General features: G+C 38.8%; 2 protein-coding genes across 7 annotated transcripts in view; one reads left to right on the forward strand and one right to left on the reverse strand.

The window, feature by feature from the left end:
• SPMIP11 (sperm microtubule inner protein 11) overlaps nt 1–23,485 on the reverse strand; it is a gene marked incomplete at its 5' end in the record, with an annotated part of 109,276 nt that overhangs the window by 68,576 nt on the left and 17,215 nt on the right. The window lies entirely within an intron of this gene.
• On the forward strand, nt 48–18,976 carry KANSL2 (KAT8 regulatory NSL complex subunit 2). 4 transcript variants are annotated; one of them, XM_082421430.1, is made up of 10 exons: nt 48–137; nt 697–955; nt 1,755–1,933; nt 2,444–2,558; nt 7,233–7,400; nt 7,612–7,774; nt 8,900–8,996; nt 12,984–13,135; nt 17,495–17,614; nt 18,304–18,976. In XM_082421430.1, exons 2-10 carry the CDS (start codon nt 705–707, stop codon nt 18,433–18,435), a joined length of 1,377 nt encoding a protein of 458 aa, XP_082277556.1. In that variant the 5' UTR covers nt 48–137; nt 697–704; the 3' UTR covers nt 18,436–18,976. The 4 variants fall into 4 exon arrangements, with proteins under 4 accessions (XP_082277556.1, XP_082277554.1, XP_082277555.1 ...); XM_082421428.1 differs by having other exon boundaries at nt 52–137; nt 12,984–13,237; XM_082421429.1 differs by having other exon boundaries at nt 106–238; nt 12,984–13,237.

Genomic DNA, 23,485 nt, shown 5'->3' on the forward strand with positions numbered 1-23,485 from the left:
CTCCCAGGCTCGATAGGTAGCCAATGGTGACACAGAGTTGTAGGTGCAGTAGCCAATCAGCGGTTGGGAGCCCGGAAAGGAATGGTTAGAAGCGACTGGCTCCGCCAGACGGTAAGGCGCGCGGCGCGGCTGCAAAGGTAAGATGGCGGCGGCGCTTGCTCTTCGCCTTTGCAGTTAGGCTGCTGCTTGCCCCGTCTGTCCGTTCCGAGCCGCTACTCTGCCTCAAGTCAGCGTCAGGGTCAGTCTCCTCCTCTAGGCTCCCAGAACCCAGATTCTCCGGTGCCCGGAGCTTTAGGACAAAATGGCGCTTGCACTGGCCGCCGAGGATGGGCAGGGCCCAGCCGTGAGCTCTGAGGCGGGCCGGGACAAAGGCGGCGTGCGCGGAGGCGGGGGTGGCGGGTGGCCCTGCGGGTTTGCCGCGCCGCGTGGGGCCGGCGCTGGCGCGTCGCCCTCGTGCCGCGGCCGTGCGAGCCCTTGAGATGCTTTCAGCCTGGCGGTGGTCGGGGTGGGGGGCGGGCTTGGACTGGGAAGTTGAGGTGAGGCAATTCACTAACGCCTGGGGAGACCTGGGCGGAGGGGAGTTAAGGAGCGTGACTTCCGCTTGTCTTGTCAGCCACGCGCAGTCTGCCCAGATATCGTGGAGCAGGAATTTTCGGGAAGGGTAAGAGCTTTTTGATCTTTTGTGTGACCCTGCAGGTTTTGGTATGAACAGGATTCGGATCCACGTCTTGCCGACCAGTCGGGGGAGGATCACCCCAGTGCCCAGGTCTCAGGAGCCCCTATCTTGTTCGTTTACTCATCGCCCATGCTCGCAACCTCGTCTGGAGGGGCAGGAGTTTTGCATTAAGCATATACTTGAAGACAAGAATGCACCTTTCAAGCAGTGTAGTTATATATCTACGAAGAATGGAAAAAGATGTCCCAGTGCTGCCCCAAAGCCTGAGAAGAAAGATGGGTATATATGTATAGATATCTGTTGTTTGTACTTTCAGTTTTTAAGTGAGAGGAGGATGTGGCATGATGTGGGTTGGGAGTAGCTGCCAAGTTTTTTATGTCACGTGCTTGTAAAATTGAGGTTATGGGTATATCCTTCGAAAATTTAAAAAAATGGTGAAAACTGGAAGGAGACAACTCCCAGTTGGGTCAGTTTGTTATCTCTTTGGATCTTTTCCCTTATCTGTAAAATAAGGATTATTATTAACCCTAGGTTCCACGACTCTTTTGGCTGTCCTTGAACCTTAAGTAATAATGCAAAATTGCATTAATATATATGTATTTTTCTGGGAAAAACTTCATAGCTTTCATCATTTAAGCAAAAGTATCCATGCAGAAACGTAACTCGGCGAGATAATTCTGCATATATCATTTGGTTTTAAAATTGTGTCCTACATCTTATTACCTACAGTGAATTGATACTGAAGTAAAATGTTGTCTTCCAGAACCAATTTTGAAAGATGAAAGTGGATTTCTTTGATTTGTTGTGAAATGATGTCAGCATTTTTAGAGATGAAATGTTTTCTTTGATGGCTAGAGCACTACTAGGTTATGCTACCTGCATTTCCCATTAGTAATACCAAATGAGTTGACCTTGGGCCAGTTAAATTATTTAGCTTTACTGGCATTTTTAATTTATAAATGAAGATAATAGTCATTTTAATTTCCTGAAAATGATCTAAAGATCAGTGTCTGTGAAAATAGTTGAACTCTTTTAAGAGAGAACAAGAGTATAAAATGTTAATATTTTGTCTCCTTAGGGTGTCCTTCTGTGCTGAACATGCCCGTAGGAATGCCCTTGCACTTCATGCTCAAATGAAGAAGACCAATACAGGGCCTGTGGGTGAAACACTCTTATGCCAGCTGAGCTCATATGCCAAGACAGAGCTGGGTTCTCAGACTCCAGAAAGTAGCCGCAGTGAAGCCAGCCGAATTCTGGGTAAGGATCTTCTCTCCCAGAGTGAAAAAGGAGGAAAAAAGTTAACAAAGAACTTAATTTGGTTTAGCACAGTGCCTTGAACATATGTGGCACTTGATAGTACAATATTATTGTTAATTCATAGGCAATTTGGTGAGAATTCAGGATTGCCATGTTGTTCACCATTCTTTTTGGTTTTAAGTAGTGTGTGCTTAGGTTTACTATCCTGAGTTTGACTCTTTCCTTCAATGCTGTTTTTATACTTACCATCTTTGCTAGGTAAGGTAATTTCAGGAAGCAGAGTAATTTTGAGTTGGCCTTTCTGTCCCTTTGAGGGCATGGTTAACTCATTTGTGTTATAAGTACTCACACTTGGGATGTATTTTCTTAAGCCATTTTTGTTTGTCAGTGCCTCTGTTCTAAGCTTTTTTAATTTTAAGATTTGGGTTGATGTGTTCAGTAATCTAGTTTTGTGTGGTGGAGTTACAGAGGTGGGAAGTCTTAATGGCTGCTCTCCCTTCCTTGCCTCAGATGAAGACAGCTGGAGTGATGGGGAGCAGGAACCCATTACTGTGGATCAGACATGGAGAGGTGACCCTGACAGTGAAGCTGATAGCATAGACAGTGATCAAGAAGATCCCCTAAAGTAAGTTGTAACTCCACATAGGGCTTTTAAATATTTTAGTAGTTAGTATGTGGAATGTAGTACTGCATGCTGTTTCGTAGATTAATAACCTAGGAGGGTTGAAGATAGCTATTTGTGAGCAGTAATAAACAGCTTCTGCGTATTAAAGTGTCATTGTTCATCACCATCTTGCTTCAGGGTAGGATTTGATTCTTTTTTTTAGAAGTCTTGTAATTTGGGAAAATTTTGGGACATCAGATTCTACACATGAGAAAGTGTAGGGGAGAAAATAGATTTCTTGGACATAGGAGTGGGAGGTGGGTGGAGATCAGTTAGAGAAGAGAAAATTGATGTGAATTAGTTCTTGGCTTAAACCTCAGGAATAATAAAGTGATTATATTTGAATAACTACTGTTTTTTGCAAAGTTCTGTCTAATTAATTTATTTGTTTAAGAAAAATTAAAAGGTGTTCAGGAGCTTCCTTTGGTTTCATGCCTAAGAAAGAGAAACTGATTTAGAAACCCAGAAGTGAGTAATCAACCTAATTATATCTTACTAAGGTTCTGCTCTTTACTTAACCCATGTTCGCTTTGGAGTTGTAGACATATTGCCACTCAGAAGTCTCATGTTTCTGTGTCTCATGGTTTGGGTTTAGTTTTTGTTTTCTTTCTGATTTCTGTCTCATGACACTTCTCACTGACAGTTCAGGTGGAAGAACTCTGAATAGTGGGAGGGGTAATGAATTTCTAGACTTGACTGTGTTTGACAAATTCTTAGAATAGCATTCTCTTCATTCCTTGGATTCTGAAGTTTCTAAGAGGTCATTTACGATTACACTTTCTGAGTAGAATAATTTCATCTATTTAAGCAATCTTGATGTAGTAAGCTATTCAGGAAGTACTTGTTTGGAGAGTCCATCTAAGTAGTTTGAGAAGGAATGTTTGTTTCTAGCAGGATTCTTTTACAGTAGAAACTTTATACCGAGCAATATATATGTGTTTTCTTTTCCCCCTCCTCCACTGTGCTTCTAGAAATGCCAAACTTGCTTCTTTGAGGAGGTGTACACACTGTAGGGTCACAGAGTGACTGTCTTTTGGTGTGGTAAACACTCAGTTTTGAAGGTCCAGAAACTCGATTTCGTCAGTAGTAATCTAGAGTGGATCAGTCTCTAGGGGACACATTCATTCTTATCTGACTTAACAAGAGATTGCTATATAAACCAAAACACCGGTTAATTTTATGAGAAGTATAAATGTTAAAAGAACTAGGTACTTGATGTTAGTTTCCTTTAAAAGGAACATTCAAAGGGGAAAATAAAGCCCCAGATGTGCTCAAGTGTTAGGTAACTAAATATAAGGCTTTCCTTAATTCTCCCAGTGATACTATTTAAAAAAATTTTTGACCAACTAAAATACAGTTGTCCCTCATAATTTGAGGGGGATTGTTTCCAGGATCTGACTCGGGTACCAAAATGCAAGGATGCTCAAGTCCCATAGTTGGTCCTCCATACCTGGAGATCCCCACCAGCGGGAGTAAATAGTACTATATGTATATGCATTTTTAGAGATGTAAATAGAGTTGTTAATTGTCTGCTTACAATATTTAATTCATTAATGTGGTTACATATTATCTTATATTTAATATAAGTATTTAATGAAATTCTTTTAATTAAGAATTTTCATCTTTGGTGCTAATTTTTATTTATTTATTTTTGGCTGCGTTGGGTCTTTGTTACTGCATGCGGGCTTTCTCTAGTTGCGTCAAGTGGGGGCTACTTTTGTTGTGGTGTGCGGGCTTCTCATTGCGGTGGCTTCTCTTGTTGCGGAGCCCGGGCTCTAGGCACACGGGTTTCAGTAGTTGTGGCTGGCGGGCTCTAGAGCACAGGCTCAGTAATTGTAGCGCATGGGCTTAGTTGCCCCGCGGCATGTGGGATCTTCCCAGACCAGGGATCGAACTCGAGTCCCCTGCATTGGCAGGTGGATTCTTAACCACTGTGCCACCAGGGAAGTCCCGGTGCCAATGTTTTTGTCATCAGTTTTGAATCATTAACAGTTTATAGCATATATCTTCACTTGCTTGTTTCAGAAAGGGTTCTTTTTGAATTGTTTATGATGATGTCATTAGAGATTTTATCCTAACTAGAATTATTATTGGCATATTTTTTCCTCATTGTAGGTACATATATGTGATTTCCCTCAAAATAATCATTTACTTAATTGCTTTGTAAAAAGTAATCTTTAAAAGCTTGTTTCCAGCAACATCCAACACTGGTGAAGTTTTAGCTTAAGAGTAATTGTTAAATCTTTCCCTATTTAAAAAGTAAGTTTTATCATATGACCTCTACATGCATCCAGAACTTGTTTTGGTAAAGGTAATTTTAGGTTATTTAGTCTTCATCGTTGTTATCAAAATGAAGAAATTTGAGAGAATGCACTTTAAGAAGAGACACTATTTAATAATAGAGTATAAGGTGACTCTCCTTTTTGAAGTTGAATTCTAATAATAAATCCTAGATTTATATTTGTGTATATCAGAGCAAGAAGAATTAGTACATGGTTTTAATAACTAGCTGTGAATGTCTGGGACATCCATCTTTAAATAAATGATCCATTTGTCACATGAACTAGGCATTCATATTAGTTAGGGTACTCATCCTCTCCCACCCCCGCCCCAAATGACTTGTAGTAAATTCTAATTGTACTGGCCTCCCATTTATAAATTATAGTCCCCAGATCATTGGTTAAATTCTCTTCTGACAGGGTACAATGAAATTAATTTCATTTTAACAAACTTGGTATTAGGTTAAGGCCTCAGTACTTTAGGGGGTACAGACATATTAATGCAAACATGCCCCATTTTCTTGAATGTGAATAACCTAGTCACCTTTTTTAGACAGTAGATATTTTTAAAACCTTTTCACATTTTCTGATAGTCTTAGATTTTGTTATTTCTGTAACTTGCTGGGTTTTTTTTTTCATGTTTTGGTTCTTAATTTCTTTTCACTTATTTTTATTTCAGAGTACTTTGTAGTTGTACTTCTCTTATACGCAGGTAGTAGTTTTGTCTCCTATTTATATTTAGGAAAAGTTTTTGGCAGAGATTACTTGCTTTCAGTCCTAAAGTTAATAATTTTATTCTGTGTATTTCAGTGATTTAAGAGTTAAATGTTAAAGAGCACATATTTTTGGATTTAAAATTAGTATGTAATTTGTGTGTATTGCCTTTTAAATAACAAATAATTTTTACTTAGTCAAAATATGAAAATAGCAAGTCAGGGTATATATCTAGCTTGTTCTTTCTGTTTATATAATGATCACATAAGACAAATGGAACCAAAAATCTTTTAAATTTACACTTAATCTCTTAAACTTTGAGTTAAATCAGAGGCAGGAACCAGTCTTTTTTTTTTTTTTTTTTTTTTATGTCTGAAACATTTATATTAACATATTTCCATACATATTTCCATACAAATACAAATATAAGATTTTTAGAAATTTCATGTAATGTCTGAAACATTTATATTAACATATTTCCATACAAATAACCCAATGAAAGTTTAGTATTAGTTGTTTTGTTTGTTTGTTTGTTTATACTGCAGGTTCTTATTAGGCATCAATTTTATACACATCAGTGTATACATGTCAATCCCAATCGCCCAATTCAGCACACCACCATCCCCACCCCTCCGCAGTTTTCCCCCCTTGGTGTCCATATGTCCATTCTCTACATCTGTGTCTCAACTTCTGCCCTGCAAACCGGCTCATCTGTAAGGAACCAGTCTTTAATTAAACTGACATTTAACTGATTTGCTTATGTGACCTCATTAATCACTAGAATAAGTTTTTTTTTAAGTTCTGTTAATTCATAGTTGGTGGCAAAGCTTAATAAAGTTGATGTGGATCTAGATCTTTGGCAATTAAGGGTTGCTCCAGGGTACTATATTTTGAGAATATTGTCAAAATGAGCTGAGGACATTGACTAGCCATGGTGACCAGTGTTTTGAGGGCCTGTGTAAACTCCAAAATACAAGTGTATTTTTATTTTTATTTATTTTTTATTTCTACTTAATTTTAATTTTAATTAATTTATTTATTTTTGGCCGTGCGGCTTGTGGGATCTTAGTTCCCGGACCAGGGGTTGAACCCGGGCCCCCCTCAGCAGTGAGAGCACGGAGTCCTAACCACTGGACCGCCAGTGTATTTCCCTACGAGTATATTTTTAAATTAGAAGTCATAATTGTTTGTTATCTTTTGTGCTTTAATGAAAATGTATTGAGATACATGCTACTAAATTAAACACTTTTAAGCTGTCCTGACTGTAAGTGATTTTTCTGTATTAAATTATTAAATGGAACAAGAATGTAGATTAATAAAAATTTTGAGTATTTTATATTTTACTCTATTTAAACATAATGCTGCAAATAACTGGGGAAAATAATGAAACATTTCCCCTTTCCCATATTATGATATCATACATTAGTATCCATTCTTGGGAATTTTCTTTTTTGTTTTGTTTTTGAGTAACAACTTAAATGGTAAAATGCTGTGTGAAAACATTCCTGTTTAATAAGGTGATTGTCTCAGCACTGACTGATTGTTGCAAATCTAAGTCTCACCTTTTACTCCTTTCTCCTTCTAAGCTTGGGTTTTATTGTTGTGCTTTCTTATCCTTTTTGAATTGTCTCTTTTATTTTAGGCATGCTGGTGTCTACACAGCGGAAGAAGTGGCCCTGATTATGCGTGAGAAGCTTATTCGTTTGCAGTCCTTGTACATTGACCAGTTTAAACGACTTCAGCATCTACTCAAAGAGAAGAAGCGACGTTACTTACACAATCGCAAAGTGGAACATGAAGCTCTAGGCAAGTTTTATGCCAGTTCCAATAAGCTGTTGTGGGTTCAACATGTGAATTTGGTAGTAGTTAGACTTTTGTCTTGTTACCTGGACTGGAGAAGGATTTGCTTTTGAAACTGTTGTATGGGCAGATTTTCCTGTTTTCTTCTTGTTAGTTTAGGGACGCATCCTTGATTGGTTGCTTGGCAGATAACATCTTGACTGTTGTGATGTTCTAGGTAGTAGTCTCCTGACTGGCCCAGAGGGACTTCTTGCCAAAGAACGAGAGAACTTAAAGCGTCTAAAATGTCTTCGGCGGTATCGTCAGCGCTATGGAGTGGAAGCCTTACTACATAGGCAGCTGAAGGAGCGCAGAATGCTGGCCACAGATGGTGCCGCCCAACAGGTAATTTTTGTATATACCTCTAAGGTGTTACATTTGTTTTATTTACAGAGTTAGGGTAATTGTCAAAACACTGTTGTACAGTCTTGGTTCTGAAATCTAACTTACTGGACGTGGGGTATATTGAAAAGAGCACTTATCTGGAAGTGCAGAGACATGGGTTTTAGTTCCCTTCTGATCAATTCTGTGCCTGTACTGATAACTGAACTCTATTTTCATCTGCATATTGAAGTGTTGCCATAGATTTCTAAGTTATTTGGTTCAGAAATTCTTCAGAAACAGGCACAGAATGCCTAATAGATTGGGACTCTTGTTTTAGAAGGCAGAAAGATAGGTAGAATAATAGGAGCAGTGAATGTCAGGAAGTAAGGTTGACAAGCAGAGTTAAGTGATCATTCTTAAATTTGTTCTTCAAGCCCCTGGTCTCTGCGTCAGTAGGAGTAAGTCCAGTTTTGGGCTTCCCTGGTGGCACAGTGCATGAGAATCCGCCTGCCGATGCAGGGGACACAGGTTCGAGCCCTGGTCTGGGAAGATACCACATGCTGTGGAGCAACTAAGCCCGTGTGCCTCAACTACTGAGCCTGCACTCTAGAGCCCGTGAGCCACTACTACTGAGCCCATGCACCACAACTACTGAATACTGCTAGCCTAGAGCCCATACTCTGCAACAAGAGGAGCCACCGCAATGAGAAGCCCGTGCACTGCAACAAAGAGTAGCCCACACTCGATGCAACTAGAGAAAGCCAGCAACAAAGACCAAACACAGCCAAAAATAAAATTAATAGACAAATTTAAAAAAAGAAAGAGTAATTACATTTTTATCTTTTCTATTTTTTGAGGCTTGATGTAAGATTACGATTTAAAAAGGGTTCTGCTAAAAGACAAAATAGTTTGAAAACCATTAGGCTGTGTATCACACACTTTTGTAATATGGAGGAATTGTATTTCGAATTATGGTTGACTCATTATTTGGACATGAGGTTTAAATTTTTTTTTTCCTTTTGCATAGTATTGGTGAATAAATTTGTTAAATGTTCAAGTTTCTAGGCTTTAAGGATACACTTTTCTTATATAAGTAAGTGTTTTCAGAGAGAATTTGTTTTGACTGACCTGTTTTCTCCATTTTAGGCCCATACCACTCGTTCCAGTCAGAGGTGCTTGGCCTTTGTGGATGATGTTCGTTGTTCCAATCAGTCTCTTCCAATGACCAGACACTGCCTTACCCGTATCTTTTTGCTCTGTTCAGTTTGCTAGCTAGACTGAAGGCTAGTGGGGATCTGTGATAGTTTAGTTAATTGAAGGTCTTTGTTTTCCTTTGGCCCTGAATCAAGGCCAGCAGTTTGCTGAAGCTGTTGGTTTCAAGCAGGAGCCTAAAGAAGTGTCTTTCTATGGTCTGTTGGCCATTTCAGAACTTTGGAAATGTAATGGTCAATTCATTAGAAAGAAACATCTCAGTCATTGGTGATAGATGTGGGCTAATACTTATTTGTAGTTGATTAATATTGGGATTCCAAAAATTAGAGATCCCTGATTTAACTCATTCATTAGAATTATAATACTGTTAAATCCAATTACTACAAAAAAATTGCTGAGGATCCAAAAACAGTCGGATGGTTCTGAAATGTGAGCTTTCTTTGAATATTATCCTTTTGAATGGTCAGGGCCCTGACTTGTGTATTTTAGACTTCATTCAAATAGGAAACTTACATTTACTACTGGGCTGTAAAATTTTTTGAGCTGTATATTGAATTGTGAAAGTGCATCTATATGGTGGACATTGATTGAGAAAGTTACTTTCACAGTAAATGCACTGTTTAAATATGGTGATCTTCATTATATGGAAGGCATAAATCTTGCTGGATTTCATTTGCCTGGCAAGGTATACAAATATTTGGAAAGTAAAATGTATTTTCTTTAATAGGAAGGGAAGGAAGACTTTCTTGCTCTTTTGAAAGGAAAACTGATTTTTTCTCTATTCTGCTTATTAAATATTTTACCTATTTATTAATTATTGTAACAAATGTCTGGTAAAGGATTACTGTCCTTAATATATAAAATTCTTGTGCAGAGTAATTAAAAACTAAAGATAAATGCTCAAAACATAATTGGGCAAAGGCTATCTATGGACAGATTAAAAGTAGAAGTGGCTGATAGTTGAAAAGTATTTACCTTTACTATAAATAAGTGAAATAAGAAATAAAACAAGGAAGTTTTTTTAATCCATACTTTTTTTTTTTTTTTTTTTGGCTGTGCCGCACGGCTTGTGGGATCTTAGTTCCCGGACCAGGGGTTAAACTTGGGCCCTGGCAGTGTGAGCCCTGAGTCCTAACCACTGCACTGCCAGGGAATTCCCTAATCTATAAATTTGACACTTATCTATGTATGAGATTTAATGAGTAAGTTTCAAAAGTTTGTGAGGGAATGGTGAAATGGGCCCTTCTAAACACTGCCAGTGGGACTGTAAAGTGGCACAGGCTTTTAGAAAGCAGTTTGATGATAGTCATATTCTTTGATATGATAATGTCACCTCTGAGAATTTATTTTAAGACGATAATCAAATACAGACCAATATTGTTACACAGAATTCCTCCAACTGGAGAGAGCCTTAAAATTTTCAGAGATGGGGAATAGAGAGGAAAATTGTGACACAGCATAGTATGGAATATGTTCAGGAATTAAACATTATATTTAACAAAATTTATGAATGACATAGGAAAATGTTTGATAGTGACAAAAATAGAATATGGAATTTGGTAGAGTATGTTGTAACTACATGGAACTAATACTAGGAGGGAATGTAACAGAAATGTGACTATTTTTGGATGGTGGGGTTATGAATGCCTTTTTTCCCTCTGCTTTGTACTTTTCAGGTTTTCTTCAGTGACCTTGAATTACTTTATAAGGCAAAAAACCCAGTTTATGGATATTAAGGAGTATTTTAGACTTAACAGCACTATACTCAAGATAGTTTATTAGAATTTTAAAGAGCAAAGTTGAAAATAAAATGTATTTGAAAAGAGAAGGGAAGTATTATTTTTCTCTTTTATGCTCTTTTCCTTTCCACTCTGTAGTTGCCTAAGTCACTTACCCTTCCTTAAGTCCTTATCCCAGAGAAAGATGCGACTGCCATTGGTGACCTGTTAACTCTTTACTCTGGTCTAATGGAGACACCACTGGACTGAAAGTGAAGGACCCAGACTCTAGTTGTAGGTCGACCACTCCCTTCTTTGTCTGTTGTCCCTATCTGAAAGGAAAGGGGGTGGAGGAGGATGGGGGAGGGCTTTTCAAGGATGCTGTGATATTAAATAAATAAGAGACTTGTGAAAATCCTTCGAATTATATGAAAAAGGTTCCAATTGAAACAACTTAATGGATTCACATTTAAAATTTTAATAATTTAAAAAGATTGAGCTTCTTAAGCACATAGAGATTGCAAATCTGATTGTTCCCATTAGATTCATGTTTGTTCATTTGAGCGCTGATTTTCATTGAATAATCATTTGTTTACTTTGAGCTATATACTGTTCCTTTAGAGTAGTGGTTCTCAGCCGGGGCCACTTTGTACCCCATTTGGCAATGTGTGGAGACATTTTTATTTGTCTTAACTCTGATGGGGGTGCTACTGACATCTAGTGGCCAGAGGCCAGGAATGCTGCTAATAAACATTCTACAGTGCACAGATAGCTGTAATGCCAGTGGTGGCGATGCTATGAAAGAAACTCTGCTTTAGAGTTTATCAAGTTCTAAGAATGGATTGAAAAAAATGGCTTTTCTTCAAGAGGTTTTATTTGGTTTTAAATTTATAATGTACATTAGATTTTTTAACTTCAAAAAATTACCTTAAAATTTGGGGGATAAAAATTACCCGTACTTCCATAATCCTGGGTACAGTCAGTTTACAGAAAATTTTGCTTTCTGGTTTAAAAAATAGGCCCAAATTTGAAATAATAGTTGTCTGTTAATCTAGGGAAAATAACCATGTAGTTAGGATTTCAGGAAATGATAAAACTTGAGTAAAATGTATTTTGTAGAGTGACTTGAATCAGAATTTTGTTATCTAATCATGATTTCAATGTTGATTCATCCCACAGAACTTCTTTGCCAACTTGGAAATATAGCCCTTTTCTGCTTCTACCCTTAAGAGAAGTTGTTAGGGCTCCTGGAGCGTTCCTGGAGTACTTCTTCCCATGTGCCATAAGCAGTTGTTTTCTTCTTCCCTTTCTTTTTTTAAATTTTTATATTTTTATTTTTTGGCTGCATTGGGTCTTTGTTGCTGCGCGCGGGCTTTCTCTGGTTGTGGCGAGCGGGTGCTGCTCTTCGTTGCGGTGCGGTGGCTTCTCTTGTTGCGCAGCATGGGCTCTAGGCGCACAGGCTTCAGTAGTTGTGGCACGCGGGCTCAGTAGTTGTGGCATGTGAGCTCTAGAGCGCAGGCTCAGTAGTTGTGGCGCACGGGCTTAGTTGCTCTGCGGCATGTGGGATCTTCCCTGCCCAGGGTTCGAACCCGTGTCCCCTGCATTGGCAGGCGGATTCTTAACCACTGCGCCACCAGGGAAGCCCTCTTCTTCCCTTTCTTTTTGGGATCATAACAGGACTCCAGTGATACCACCCCACTGAAAAAGGGGGTGTGTGTGGAAATTTAATTTTATTTCCTGTCAGGATAGGATACCTAGTTACTATTACTGGAGCTTCTATTTTCCCCAACACCCTGCTTCTTTAAAGAAATTTATCATGAAAACATTTTGGAAACAAGGTTCAAAAAGTTTTGAGGAAGTTTTTGCCTGTCTGCTTAACAGCAGAAGCAACATTGTATCTCTTGACTCTTGGAAGGGATTGGTAGGGGCCTCTGCAAGCTATTTGCATTTACCATGACATGTTTCTTCTGAATAGGTACAGATTTCTAGGATTGTTACTGCTGTTTGCTTAGCACTATGTTTTGAAATGTTTTGCATTTGACCCTCATAGGGAGAACAAGATTAGTGTCTCTACTTTAAATGGAGGTTGGGGACTAGTTTTACATTACTGGTAGAGCTAGAATTATGCTAGTAAATGACAATTTGAGAAGTAACTTTAAAAATTGCTACCTGCATTTGGTTCTGTATCAAATGTAACCAAATATCTTGTGTTGTCCAGACCTTGAATTTTACATGGCAGACACCTCCTTTTTTGTGCCTCCGATAGATCCATTTTATTTCCCTTGACCGTTTTTCTACAGATATTTGTCAGGACACGAATCAGGTTCTCTTCAAATGCTGCCAGGGGTCTGAAGAGGTACCCTGCAACAAACCAGTTCCTGTAAGCCTCTCTGAGGATCCCTGCTGCCCACTGCATTTCCAGTTGCCTCCTCAGATGTATAAGCCCGAGCAGGTACTGTCTGTGCCAGACGATCTGGAAGCCGGCCCCATGGATCTGTACTTGAGTGCTGCTGAGCTTCAGCCCACTGAGAGTTTACCTCTGGAGTTCAGTGATGTAAGTTAGAGAAGCTCTGCTCTGGTTGGCCCTTGAGGCAAGGCCTTATTTATTAATGGTGAGAATAGGTTAGTCTTTTGTGGTTTAGAAAAAAGAAAAAAAAACAACTTTGATAAGTTTTTTTGAAATGATATGTGTATGGTTGTATTTGTATGTTAACATATTCATTTAGAGACAGTTTAAATTTACAGAAGTTTTTTTTTCTGAGGGAATGATAAGGGAAATAGTAAACTAAGGGAAATTGGAAAGTCAAGATTATGGTTGGATTTGTGTAGCTGGAAAATTTGGTGCCCATCCACAAGGTAAGTAATTCACTTGAATCTTAATAATACAAATGAATTCTCATATCTACTCGACAATGTAAATTTGTGTTTTGGCCCTATAAGAGTTCTCATTTTCAGATTAATGTGTCTCCCCCTAAAAATGACTCTAAACTTAGCTCTGCATACTGTTTTTCATTTTTGATATGTTATTACAGATTCTGTTGTGAATGGACCAGAACAACAGTGATCTCCCTAAATATTTACTTTTATAGCCTTCTAAGTGTGTACACTACTCTACCTTTTTCAGCCTGCTCCTTGATTGGTCCCAGCCCATAAACCCATCTCTGATTGCATTCGTTTCCCTAATTAGCACTACCCTAGTATATCATTCACTTTAGGGATCAGTTGACATTCCATCTCTTTTTTGGCACTTTGCTTAATCTTTAGCCTTTTGGATAAAGGTATTCATTATTTCTTCTGAAGATAATTCTTCTGAATTTCATAATAAAGGTGTCTTGTATCACTGTATAACTGTGACATAATTAAAGTGACAAACCTAAATGGAAAATTCAGTATAGGTTGCAAGATTGTTTGCCTAGGGGTAGAAGCAGGATTTGGGTGGCCTCGAGTGTTGCTCACTAAAGAAGATATATCAGGACAGGCTAATATCTGAAAAAGTGGCACTAAGATAAACTGATTCCAGGGAATTCCCTGGTGGTCCAGTGGTTAGGACCTGGCACTTTCACTGCTGTGGCCTGGGTTCAGTCCCTGGTCGGGGAACTAAGATCCCACAAGCTGTGCAGAGTGGCCCCCCAAAAAAGTAAACTGATGCCAATTAACTACCCCCCCTCCTTTTTTGGTTGTATAGTGTTTGTAGGATTAGTGAACTTGATTTTTGTCAGTTCATTTATAACAAACAATTTTTGTTATAATCCTGATTATAATTGCTTTTTAAGAAGTTTCTTTCAAACAGATTCATAGAATATGAGAACCTTAGAGATTATTTACTCCAGTGCTTCCCAGAGTTCTCCAATGAGATTATGTTGAAGAGAGTAAATGAATAGATAGCCCTAGATTGATACAGATTTTTGTCCACTTGCCTTCATTTTACATGTGAAGAAAACCCAAAGAGGTGCTATCTTTCCTTTTTTTTTTTTTTAAACTTAGTAACGAGCAGATTTATAGGGTCTAAAAAATAACCTAATCACTACATTGCCAAATTCCCTTCAAACGTTAATGTACATATGTAGTAACTAGCACATGGGTTTTACATAGATGTACTAGGTTATTAACTCTTATTTCATCTGATTGTTAATTTCTAGAGCCATTGCTGTTTTGACCTTTTTGCTTTTCCCCTTTCACCTGTTTTTGCGTTAGTTTTAAATAGTGTTTTCTTAAACTTTTGATGATCTAGAGCTAAGAAAATATGACTGTTCCAGTATGTTTGAAGATTATGTTCTTGTTTGCTCTGTGGAGATTATTAACACAAAATATTAGAGATTATAAGATGTGATCATAGCCTAAAAGTGACATTTAAGGAATCTTAATTTTTAAACATTTAAAAATATATTGTCAGATCTTTTCATATTTATTTTATGGTATGAATTTTTTAAAGAATGTATAAGAAGTAACTTTATTTTTGAGAATCTCATGGGTTTTTAAGATGGACCTTTGTTAGAGGTTTAAAAATGATAATCAGCTATTTGTACTTGATCATCTGTTATGTTTGTATTAATGTACTTTAAGTGAACCACACTGGTCGTTAAAAAGTAGTTTTATTCTTAATCTTTGGAGGTAAAAATTCTCCAGAAAATGTTGAAACAATTCTGTTTTAGAAAAGAGTTTTTGTCCTCCCATAAATTCTGGATATATTTAGTCTTTTGCTGGGGAAAAATAATTTCTTAATTATATGAATTCCACCCAGCAGTCTTACCTATGTTCTTTCTTAGATATCATTTCTGTTATACTTATTAATAATTTCTGGTAACTTTACTTGTGGGAGGACCAGGTATCAGCTATTTATATGGGTAAAAGTTCAGCCTTTCATTCTGGCTATTAACACTTGCCTGTTTTCTGTCCTTTGATCCGAGGATATTTGACAAATAAGAATTTAATACCTTAATCCTATTACTTTGAGCTTGCTCTCTTTTTGTGTTTGTTTTTTGAGCTCTGTTTTTGACATCAGAACAAAATGTAGATTCTGTCTTTGTGTCCTGATTCAAACATTCCTCTTAGGATAGGCATTTCTGCTGATCCTTTCTTCTTCTCTTATTTTAGGTTCCTGTTCCCAATTTTAATTCTTATAAAAGACAACGCTGAGTATGTGAGGAAAGACTTTTCAGTATCTGTTTTTCTTTGAAAAATTTCTGTACCACTGTTATCTTGAGACTTGGAAACCTTTTGCCACACTGCTTAAATGGGTTCTTTTAAATTTCAAGTTAATTATTTATACAGTTGACCCTTGAATAACACGGGCTTGAACTGTGCAGGTGCACTTATATACAGCTTTTTTTCCCAGTAAATTCTTACTACAGTCTACATGATCCACAGTTGGTTGAATCTGAGGGTATAGAGCCATGGACAGAGAGGGCTGACTGAAGTTATACACGGATTTCTGATTGTGGGCATCGGTGCCCCTAACCACGGCGTTGTTCAAGGATCAAGTGCATGATAATTGTGCATACTAAAAGAATCGGAGAAAACAGTTCACAATCTTAATTAACAGTGTGAGAACATGGTGGTTTCTGTGGATAGTACAGAAGTTTCTAACACATCTGAAATAGATGTTAGGTAGCCAACTGTATCCTTTTCCTTATGTTTCTGCTTAAGTTGAGCAGCTTTAAGTCCAGCACATCCTTTAATTGTATTCTTTTCTTTACCTTAATTATCTTGAGGATGTGATTCTTGTTTTTGGTGATCAGCACAGCAAAGAAAGGGAAAGGATTTCAAACTCTTAGACTTATTTTAAAAGCACAGCACTTAGCTTTTCTCAAGAAGCTCAATTACTGGAAACATAGAGCCTCTATAAAGTAGCTTGGACACAGGAGAGTACAAACCCTTGGGTAGTTTTCACTCTTGGGAAGCAGAGTTTAGCAATAGATGCTTAGACAGCAGAGGGATGAAAGTCAGTTTGACATATTGTCTGAGCCTTTATAGTGCTTTAGACCCTGAATCAAGACCAGTAGTTTGCTGTAGCTATTGGTTTCACACAGGAGCCAAGAGCAGTGTCTTCCTATGGTCTGTTGGCTTCAGCCCCTCTGTGGGAATGGCCATTTCAGTTGGAAGAAACATAGTCTGTAGAATACAATGTTGTGTGTGTGTGTGTGTGTGTGTTTTATTATTTATTTGGCTGTGCCAGGTCTTAGTTGTGGCACTCGGGATCTTAGTTGTGGCATGCGGGATCTAGTTCCCTGACCAGGGATTGAACCCGGGTCCCCTGCATTGGGAGCGCGGAGTCTTAACCACTGGACCACCAGGGAAGTCCCCCTGTGTGTGGGTGTTTAAAAGAACAATTGGATATGTTAGGTTTAAGAATCAGGGACTTTTCTCTGTGGGGATAGGGACTTAACTAAAATGTTTCCTGGCCATTTGGAAGAACTTTGAGTTTTTCATCTTCCTTCTTTCTTCCCAGGACTTTTCTGTTAGTGCAGAGACTGTACTCATTAAACTGTAACTCCCACTTCCCCTCTATCTCCAGCCCCTGGTAGCTCCTGTTCTACCTTCGCCTCTGAATTTTTCTGTTTAAAAAAAATATGCTTTTTAAAGCTACTATAGTGGTCTGTGCTTTATATCTGGCAGCAAGGAAAAAATTCTCAGTGCTTTTCAATCTTATCCCATTTGTTGCACACTCTGGGGAAATCGTTATTTGTTTTAAAGGTAGGCAAGGGGTGAGGGAAGTAAGGGAGAATTCTTCGAGGTTTGCTGAAAAATGCCAGCTTTAGCTTATTGGTTCCCTTGGTATTGCTGACAGGCTTTTTTCTCTTTCTTTTCCTAGGACTTGGATGTTGTGGGTGACGGTATGCAGTGCCCTCCTTCACCCTTGCTTTTTGATCCTTCACTAACCCTTGAAGATCATCCTGTCAAAGAAATTGCTGAAGGCCCAGTGGATATTTTGGCAAGTGCAGAACAACTCCGGCCAGGCAGAGGGTTCCCTGCTGGCTATGGCTAGCATGTACTCCTGGGGATTGGGGTTGTCATCACTAGCTGTGAAGGTGCTTCGGATGGCAGTTCTCCAGATGGGCCTTAGAGAGAACACTTACTAGCTCCTGGTCCCCATATCTGGGAGAGCAGGACAAATTTATTTAGTTAACTAGAAAAGGTTGAGACAAGGAATGTAGGAAAATTGTTGCTTTAAGGGAGAGTTCAGCACTGGAATTGTTTTCATCGTAGAGTTAAGCACAAGCCGCATGATTTGGCTTCTTTCTTTGAGCTTTGGGTGGGACACTCATGGCCCTGACTGAAGACCTGCAGTTATACTACAGCTGTTGGTTTCAAACAGAGGCCCAGAAGACTGTCTTCCTGTGATCTGTCGGCTGTTCTGGAACCTCAGCAGAGAATGGCTATTTCATTTGGAAGAAACAACCCACAGCTCTCCTTTCCATTGGGAGGGCCTCAGGAATGCCACAAGTAATGACTTCTGACTCCAAGGGTCAGGGATAGTTAAGTATGGGGAAGAGCAACTGCATAGAGTTATATCTGCTGTCTTGTTCTTGTTGCTACTCTACATGGGCATTATATAAGTCAGATTCATGCTTCAGACCACAGTGAATGAGTTGGTAACCAAAGTGACTTTTCTTTTAACAGGGCCAGATGCAGATGGCTGGAGATGGGTGCAGATCACAGGGATCTCGAAATTCTGAGAAAGCCTCTGCACCACTGCCTCAGAGTGGAGTGGCTACTGCAAACGGAAAGCCAGAACCCACTTCTGTCAGTTGATAGTTTGTTTTGGGAACCAGTTGACTTTGGAGGATTTGTATTTCCCATTTAAACAAGTATTTCTGACCGTCTCTCACTAAAGGACAACCTGGACTACCTTGTTTTTCTTCTGGGTTATTGAGTGCTATAGTCAAACCAAATGTTGGGGGAAGGGACCAACAGTGTCTAAAAATTGTGGATGTCTTCCCACTCTAGGCAAGGAAGAGAGACAGGTGATTCCCGTCAAGAGCTGCTGAGACTGAGAGTATTTTGGGACTGTGCCTAAGGGGAGAGAGAGTTTTGTAATGCTGTTTCCCAAGTTTTGGGATGTTGATGGACCCAATGGCTGGTCATCTCTGTCTAGCAGCCTGTTGTAGCCTTTCCTCACTTCTCACCTAATTGGGTAATCTGAAGCCCCTCTCCTCAGTGAACTCTGACCTATAGCCTCTGAGAAAATACCCCACAGGACTGGGCCCTCCTTAACCATCCATCTTGCTTCTACCTATGTAAATTTCTGTAGTGGCTATCTTATGTAAGATACAATAAAAAATTATCGTACATAGTTTCTATTAAATGTTAAAATGTTATGAAAATGTAAAACAATCACTTGAATGCATGTTTTGTTTGTGTTTGTTTGAGAGAGTGAGTGTGTGTGTGTGTGTGTGTGTTTTGGGTTTTTAGGGAGCTGCCTCTGACAGAAAAGGGAAAACAGGACAGATATACTTCCATCCCAAGAAGTAAATACATTTTCAGTAACTTAATTTGCTTTTGGTTTTGGTTGGGAGGATAAGTTAAAAGCCTTGTAAGAAGTAAATGGAAAGGGTGGGACTTCCTTATTAAAGCCTACCTACCCAGAGTTATGTTATTTCTGCAAATATCTCCCAAATGTCTTCTTTTTACCCTCTGTGCCCCCTCCTCCCACTCCCAGTTCTTTCTCACAATTAATGCCTGATTATTGTGGCAAAATTCTCTTAGGCTAGGAATGTGTGTATATATATATAAAACCTCTAGAGAAATTGGGCCTGATGCTGGACCACAGACATAAACTGTCAAGATTATTTTGATGATGAATCTAAGGGTAGGGTTAAAACAGACGTTCAGTTAGGGTTAATTTGCCTATGCTAGAAGTTGTCTGTTACTATAATGCAATATGACAAGAGGCCAAAAGATTACCTTTTATAAGAACTGAACTGAGGAACAGAGAAGGGTTATACAGTTAACACCATCACCACCATCACCTTGGCTTTAGTTTAAATGTTTACTTCCAGGGAATGGTCAGGAGCGACCCAGAAGACCCATCAGGTGAACCCTGAGGTCACCTTTAATAGGGCTTTTGCAGTACACGCTTTTCCAGTTTGTTGTTTCCACTGCTTTCTTGTCTGGTACTTTTCTACACTGTATCCACAAAGACAAACATTACTTCTTAAGCAGCTTGAACATACCTGCTTCTGCAACAGGATTAGAGATTAAAATATCCTCTTCCCATTGTTTTATTTTTTTCTTCCCATTGTTTATTTTATTTATTTGTTTATTTTTGGCCACTCTGTGTGGCATGCAGGATCTTAGTTCCCCAACCAGGTATCAAACCTGTGCCACCTGCAGTGGAAGTGTGGAGTCCTAACCGCTGGACCACCGGGGAAGTCCCATCGTCCCATTGTTTTAAAAAGTAACCTGCAAACCGCCAGCGTCCACATCACCCAGTGTGACCGTTTTGTAAACTCCAGTTTTTCTGGAGTTCAACTCTTAATAAGTTCCCAGCATGCTCCTTAGCTGAGTCTGCTCTTAGGCTGCAGGTGATAAGGGCCCCCTTTTAAGGAACCCTTCTGGCTTTCTCACCTTTCAGCTATCTTTAAAAATTAACTGTACATTACATCCCCAGAATGTATTAATTTTTTAAAAAAATTAATTAATTAATTTATGACTATGTTGGGTCTTCGTTTCTGTGCGAGGGCTTTCTCTAGTTGTGGCAAGTGGGACCACTCTTCATCGCGGTGCGCGGGCCTCTCACCATCGCGGCCTCTCGTTGCGGAGCACAGGCTCCAGACGCGCAGGCTCAGTAGTTGTGGCTCACGGGCCCAGCTGCTCCGTGGCATGTGGGATCCTCCCAGACCAGGGCTCGAACCAGTGTTCCCTGCATTGGCAGGCAGATTCTCAACCACTGCGCCACCAGGGAAGCCCTGTATTAGTCTTATAACCGGAAGTTTGTACCTTTTGACTGCCTTCACCCATTCCCCCTATCCCCAACGCTCCATCCCCCTTCACCTCTGGCAACCACAAATCTGCTTTCTGTTTCTATGAATTTGGTTTTTTTTTTTAGATTCCACATTTAAGTGAGACAATAAGGTATTTATTTTTCTCTGTCTCACTTATTTCACTTGGCATATGCCCTCAAGGTCCACTGTTGCAAATGGCAAGATTTCCTCCTTTCTCACAGGAAGCTTTGTGGACAGTAGTATGTGGGTGGAATAAAGATAGGTTGATGCCTTCAAAGATAGGTTGATGCCTTTAGAATCCAGCAACCAGGGATAGTATAATGGTGGGCAAGAGGTCATAGTTTCAATCTTTGAATCTAGCTTCCTCTAAGTGGAGACAGTATTTTCTGGATTCCCTGTTCTTTTATTTTCCTAACACTTTGGGGTCCCCAACTGGCTTGGCTGCCCAGATCCTACAACCTGCAATGATTGGCTACCCTGGTTGTAACCCCAGGTCATCAAGACTGTCACTATCCTGGCGTCATCAGGCAATACCAACTGGCCTCACTGTTCAGCTCCTGTGGATGGCTGCATTTGAACAGTGTATCTAACCAAAGTCCCTCGGATCTAGTCTGCTGGTTCTAGTGCCCTCCTGCTTTGATCAGGTGTCACTTATGCAGCTGAGTCAAAGATGTAGGGATGGGAGTGATGAGTAGAGAATTGAGGGCTACAGTTTGAAAAATGACTTCTATTCCCTTCCCCAGCCCTATATTCATGCTGCCGATTAGCGATAACTTCCTGAATGTCCTTTAAGCCTCCTCTACCTATGTCTCATGACTTAGTGAATGGCATACCATCCACTCAGTGCCTAAACTGGAAGCCTAGCAGTCATCCATTGTTCTTCCTCTCCTCTACAGCCCACATCTGATTGATTACTATCTGGTTGATTCTTCCTTCATAATATCCCTTGAGTTTGTCCCCTTTATCTCTACTGACATTACCTTATTTTGAACCGCAGGTTGCAAACTGGTGACGTTTGCACCAGATTTGGCCATTATTTGATTGGGTTTAGTTTTGCACAATTTTAAAAATAAAAAAATTACATTGAAATTTTCTTGAAAATTTGTAAGATCTAGCAATACCGGGCAGTATTCTTGCATGAAGACTATTAATTGGAGCTGAATAGTGGCTATCCTTTTAGAGAAGATACGTGCTTTTGATTTTTCACAGTTCCTACCATTCCCTATTGTCTTCAGAACCTGCCTGCTTCACTGGTTTTTGTTACATGTCTGGCTCCTGCAGGGACTGGAATCTGTGACCCCTTGTTTTCTCTCAAGAGAAAACCTTCTAACTGGTTTCCCAGCCTGAAGTTTTACCCTTCTTTAATCCATACTGCAGCCAGAATGATCTCGGAAAGAAACTTTATCCAGTCACTCCACTGCTTATGCCAACCTCTAGCCTTCAGTGGTATCTCACTGTTGTCAGGAACAAACAAACAGCTCTTTAGTATGATGACATTTAAGACCCTTCCTGATCTGACCTTACTTATCTAATGTCAGTCAGCTCAAGGAAATGTTCTTTCTCTTACACATTACTCTCCAGCCATATTCAACTTCTTGGATTTATTTGAAAAGAAAGCATTAAAATGTGGCCATGTGCCTGGGGTTTGGATTCAGAAGGATATGGACTTAAAAAACTTGCTGCAGGTTTTTTTTGGCAGATACTATCAGGTTAGCAAGTTTCCTTTCTATTCCTCGTTTGCTAAATTGAAAAAAAAAAAATCACATACTGAAATTTGTCAGAAGAATTCTGCGTCTATTGAGATGACTATGATTTTTCTTTTTTTATGTCTAATATGTTGAAAGACATTTATTTCTAATTATAAGCATATTTTATTCCTCATATAAACCCTACTGGTCATATTTTATTATTCTTTTTAGGTTCTTGGATTTAGGTGCTGTCTCTCTCTCTATATGATTATATATGTATGTTTTGGGATTTTTACATCTGGGCTTATAAGTGAAATTGGTTGGTAATTGTTTTGTTTTGCTATCATGCTTATGCTACTCTCATAAAGTGAGTTGGGCTTCTATCCTTTTTTCACATTCTTTGGAATAGTTTGTGTAAGATCGGAATTATTATTTTTTCCTTGAATATTTAGTTGAACTTGCCTACAGAGCCATAAGAGGCTAAAGTTTTCTTTGTGGAAAGACTTTTGTTTCCTGATTCAATTTATCTAATGATACATGATTACTAAAATTTACTGTTTCTCCTTGTGTTGGTTTTGGTAAGCTATGTATTTTCTAGGAATCTGCCCATTTCACATAAATCTTCAAATTTATTACAGTTATTTATAATATAATCTTATCTATTTTAAGGCTGAATAACATTTAGTGATTCTCTTTTTTTCATTCCTGTTATTGACTATAAGTGCATTCTCCCTTTTTTTCTTAGTCTCTCCAGATATTTATCAATTTCATTAGTTTTTCGTCAGACTTTTGGTTGAGTTGTCCTTTTTTAATGGATTTTTGTTTTCTATTTTATATAATTGTGCTCTTATCTTTATTATTTCTTCCTACTTTCTTTCTGCCTCAAATAATCTATTATTTTTACATCTAGTAGTGCTTTTGCCTAAAAGTACAGGCATATCTCATTTTATTTTACTTTGGTTTATTGTACTTTGCATATACTGTGTTTTTTTTTTTTAAACAAATTAAAGGTTTGTGGCAACACCGTGTCAAGCAAGTCTATTGGCACCATTTTTTCCAGCAGTATTTGCTCCCTTTGTGTCTCTGTGTCACATTTTGATAATTTTCACAATAGTTCAAACTTTTTCAAGGCGAGACCCTCCACCAACAAAGAGATTACGACTTGCTGAA

Source organism: Balaenoptera physalus (assembly GCF_965194825.1).
Source record: "Balaenoptera physalus genome assembly, chromosome: 13".
Taxonomy (NCBI): Eukaryota; Metazoa; Chordata; class Mammalia; order Artiodactyla; family Balaenopteridae; genus Balaenoptera; species Balaenoptera physalus.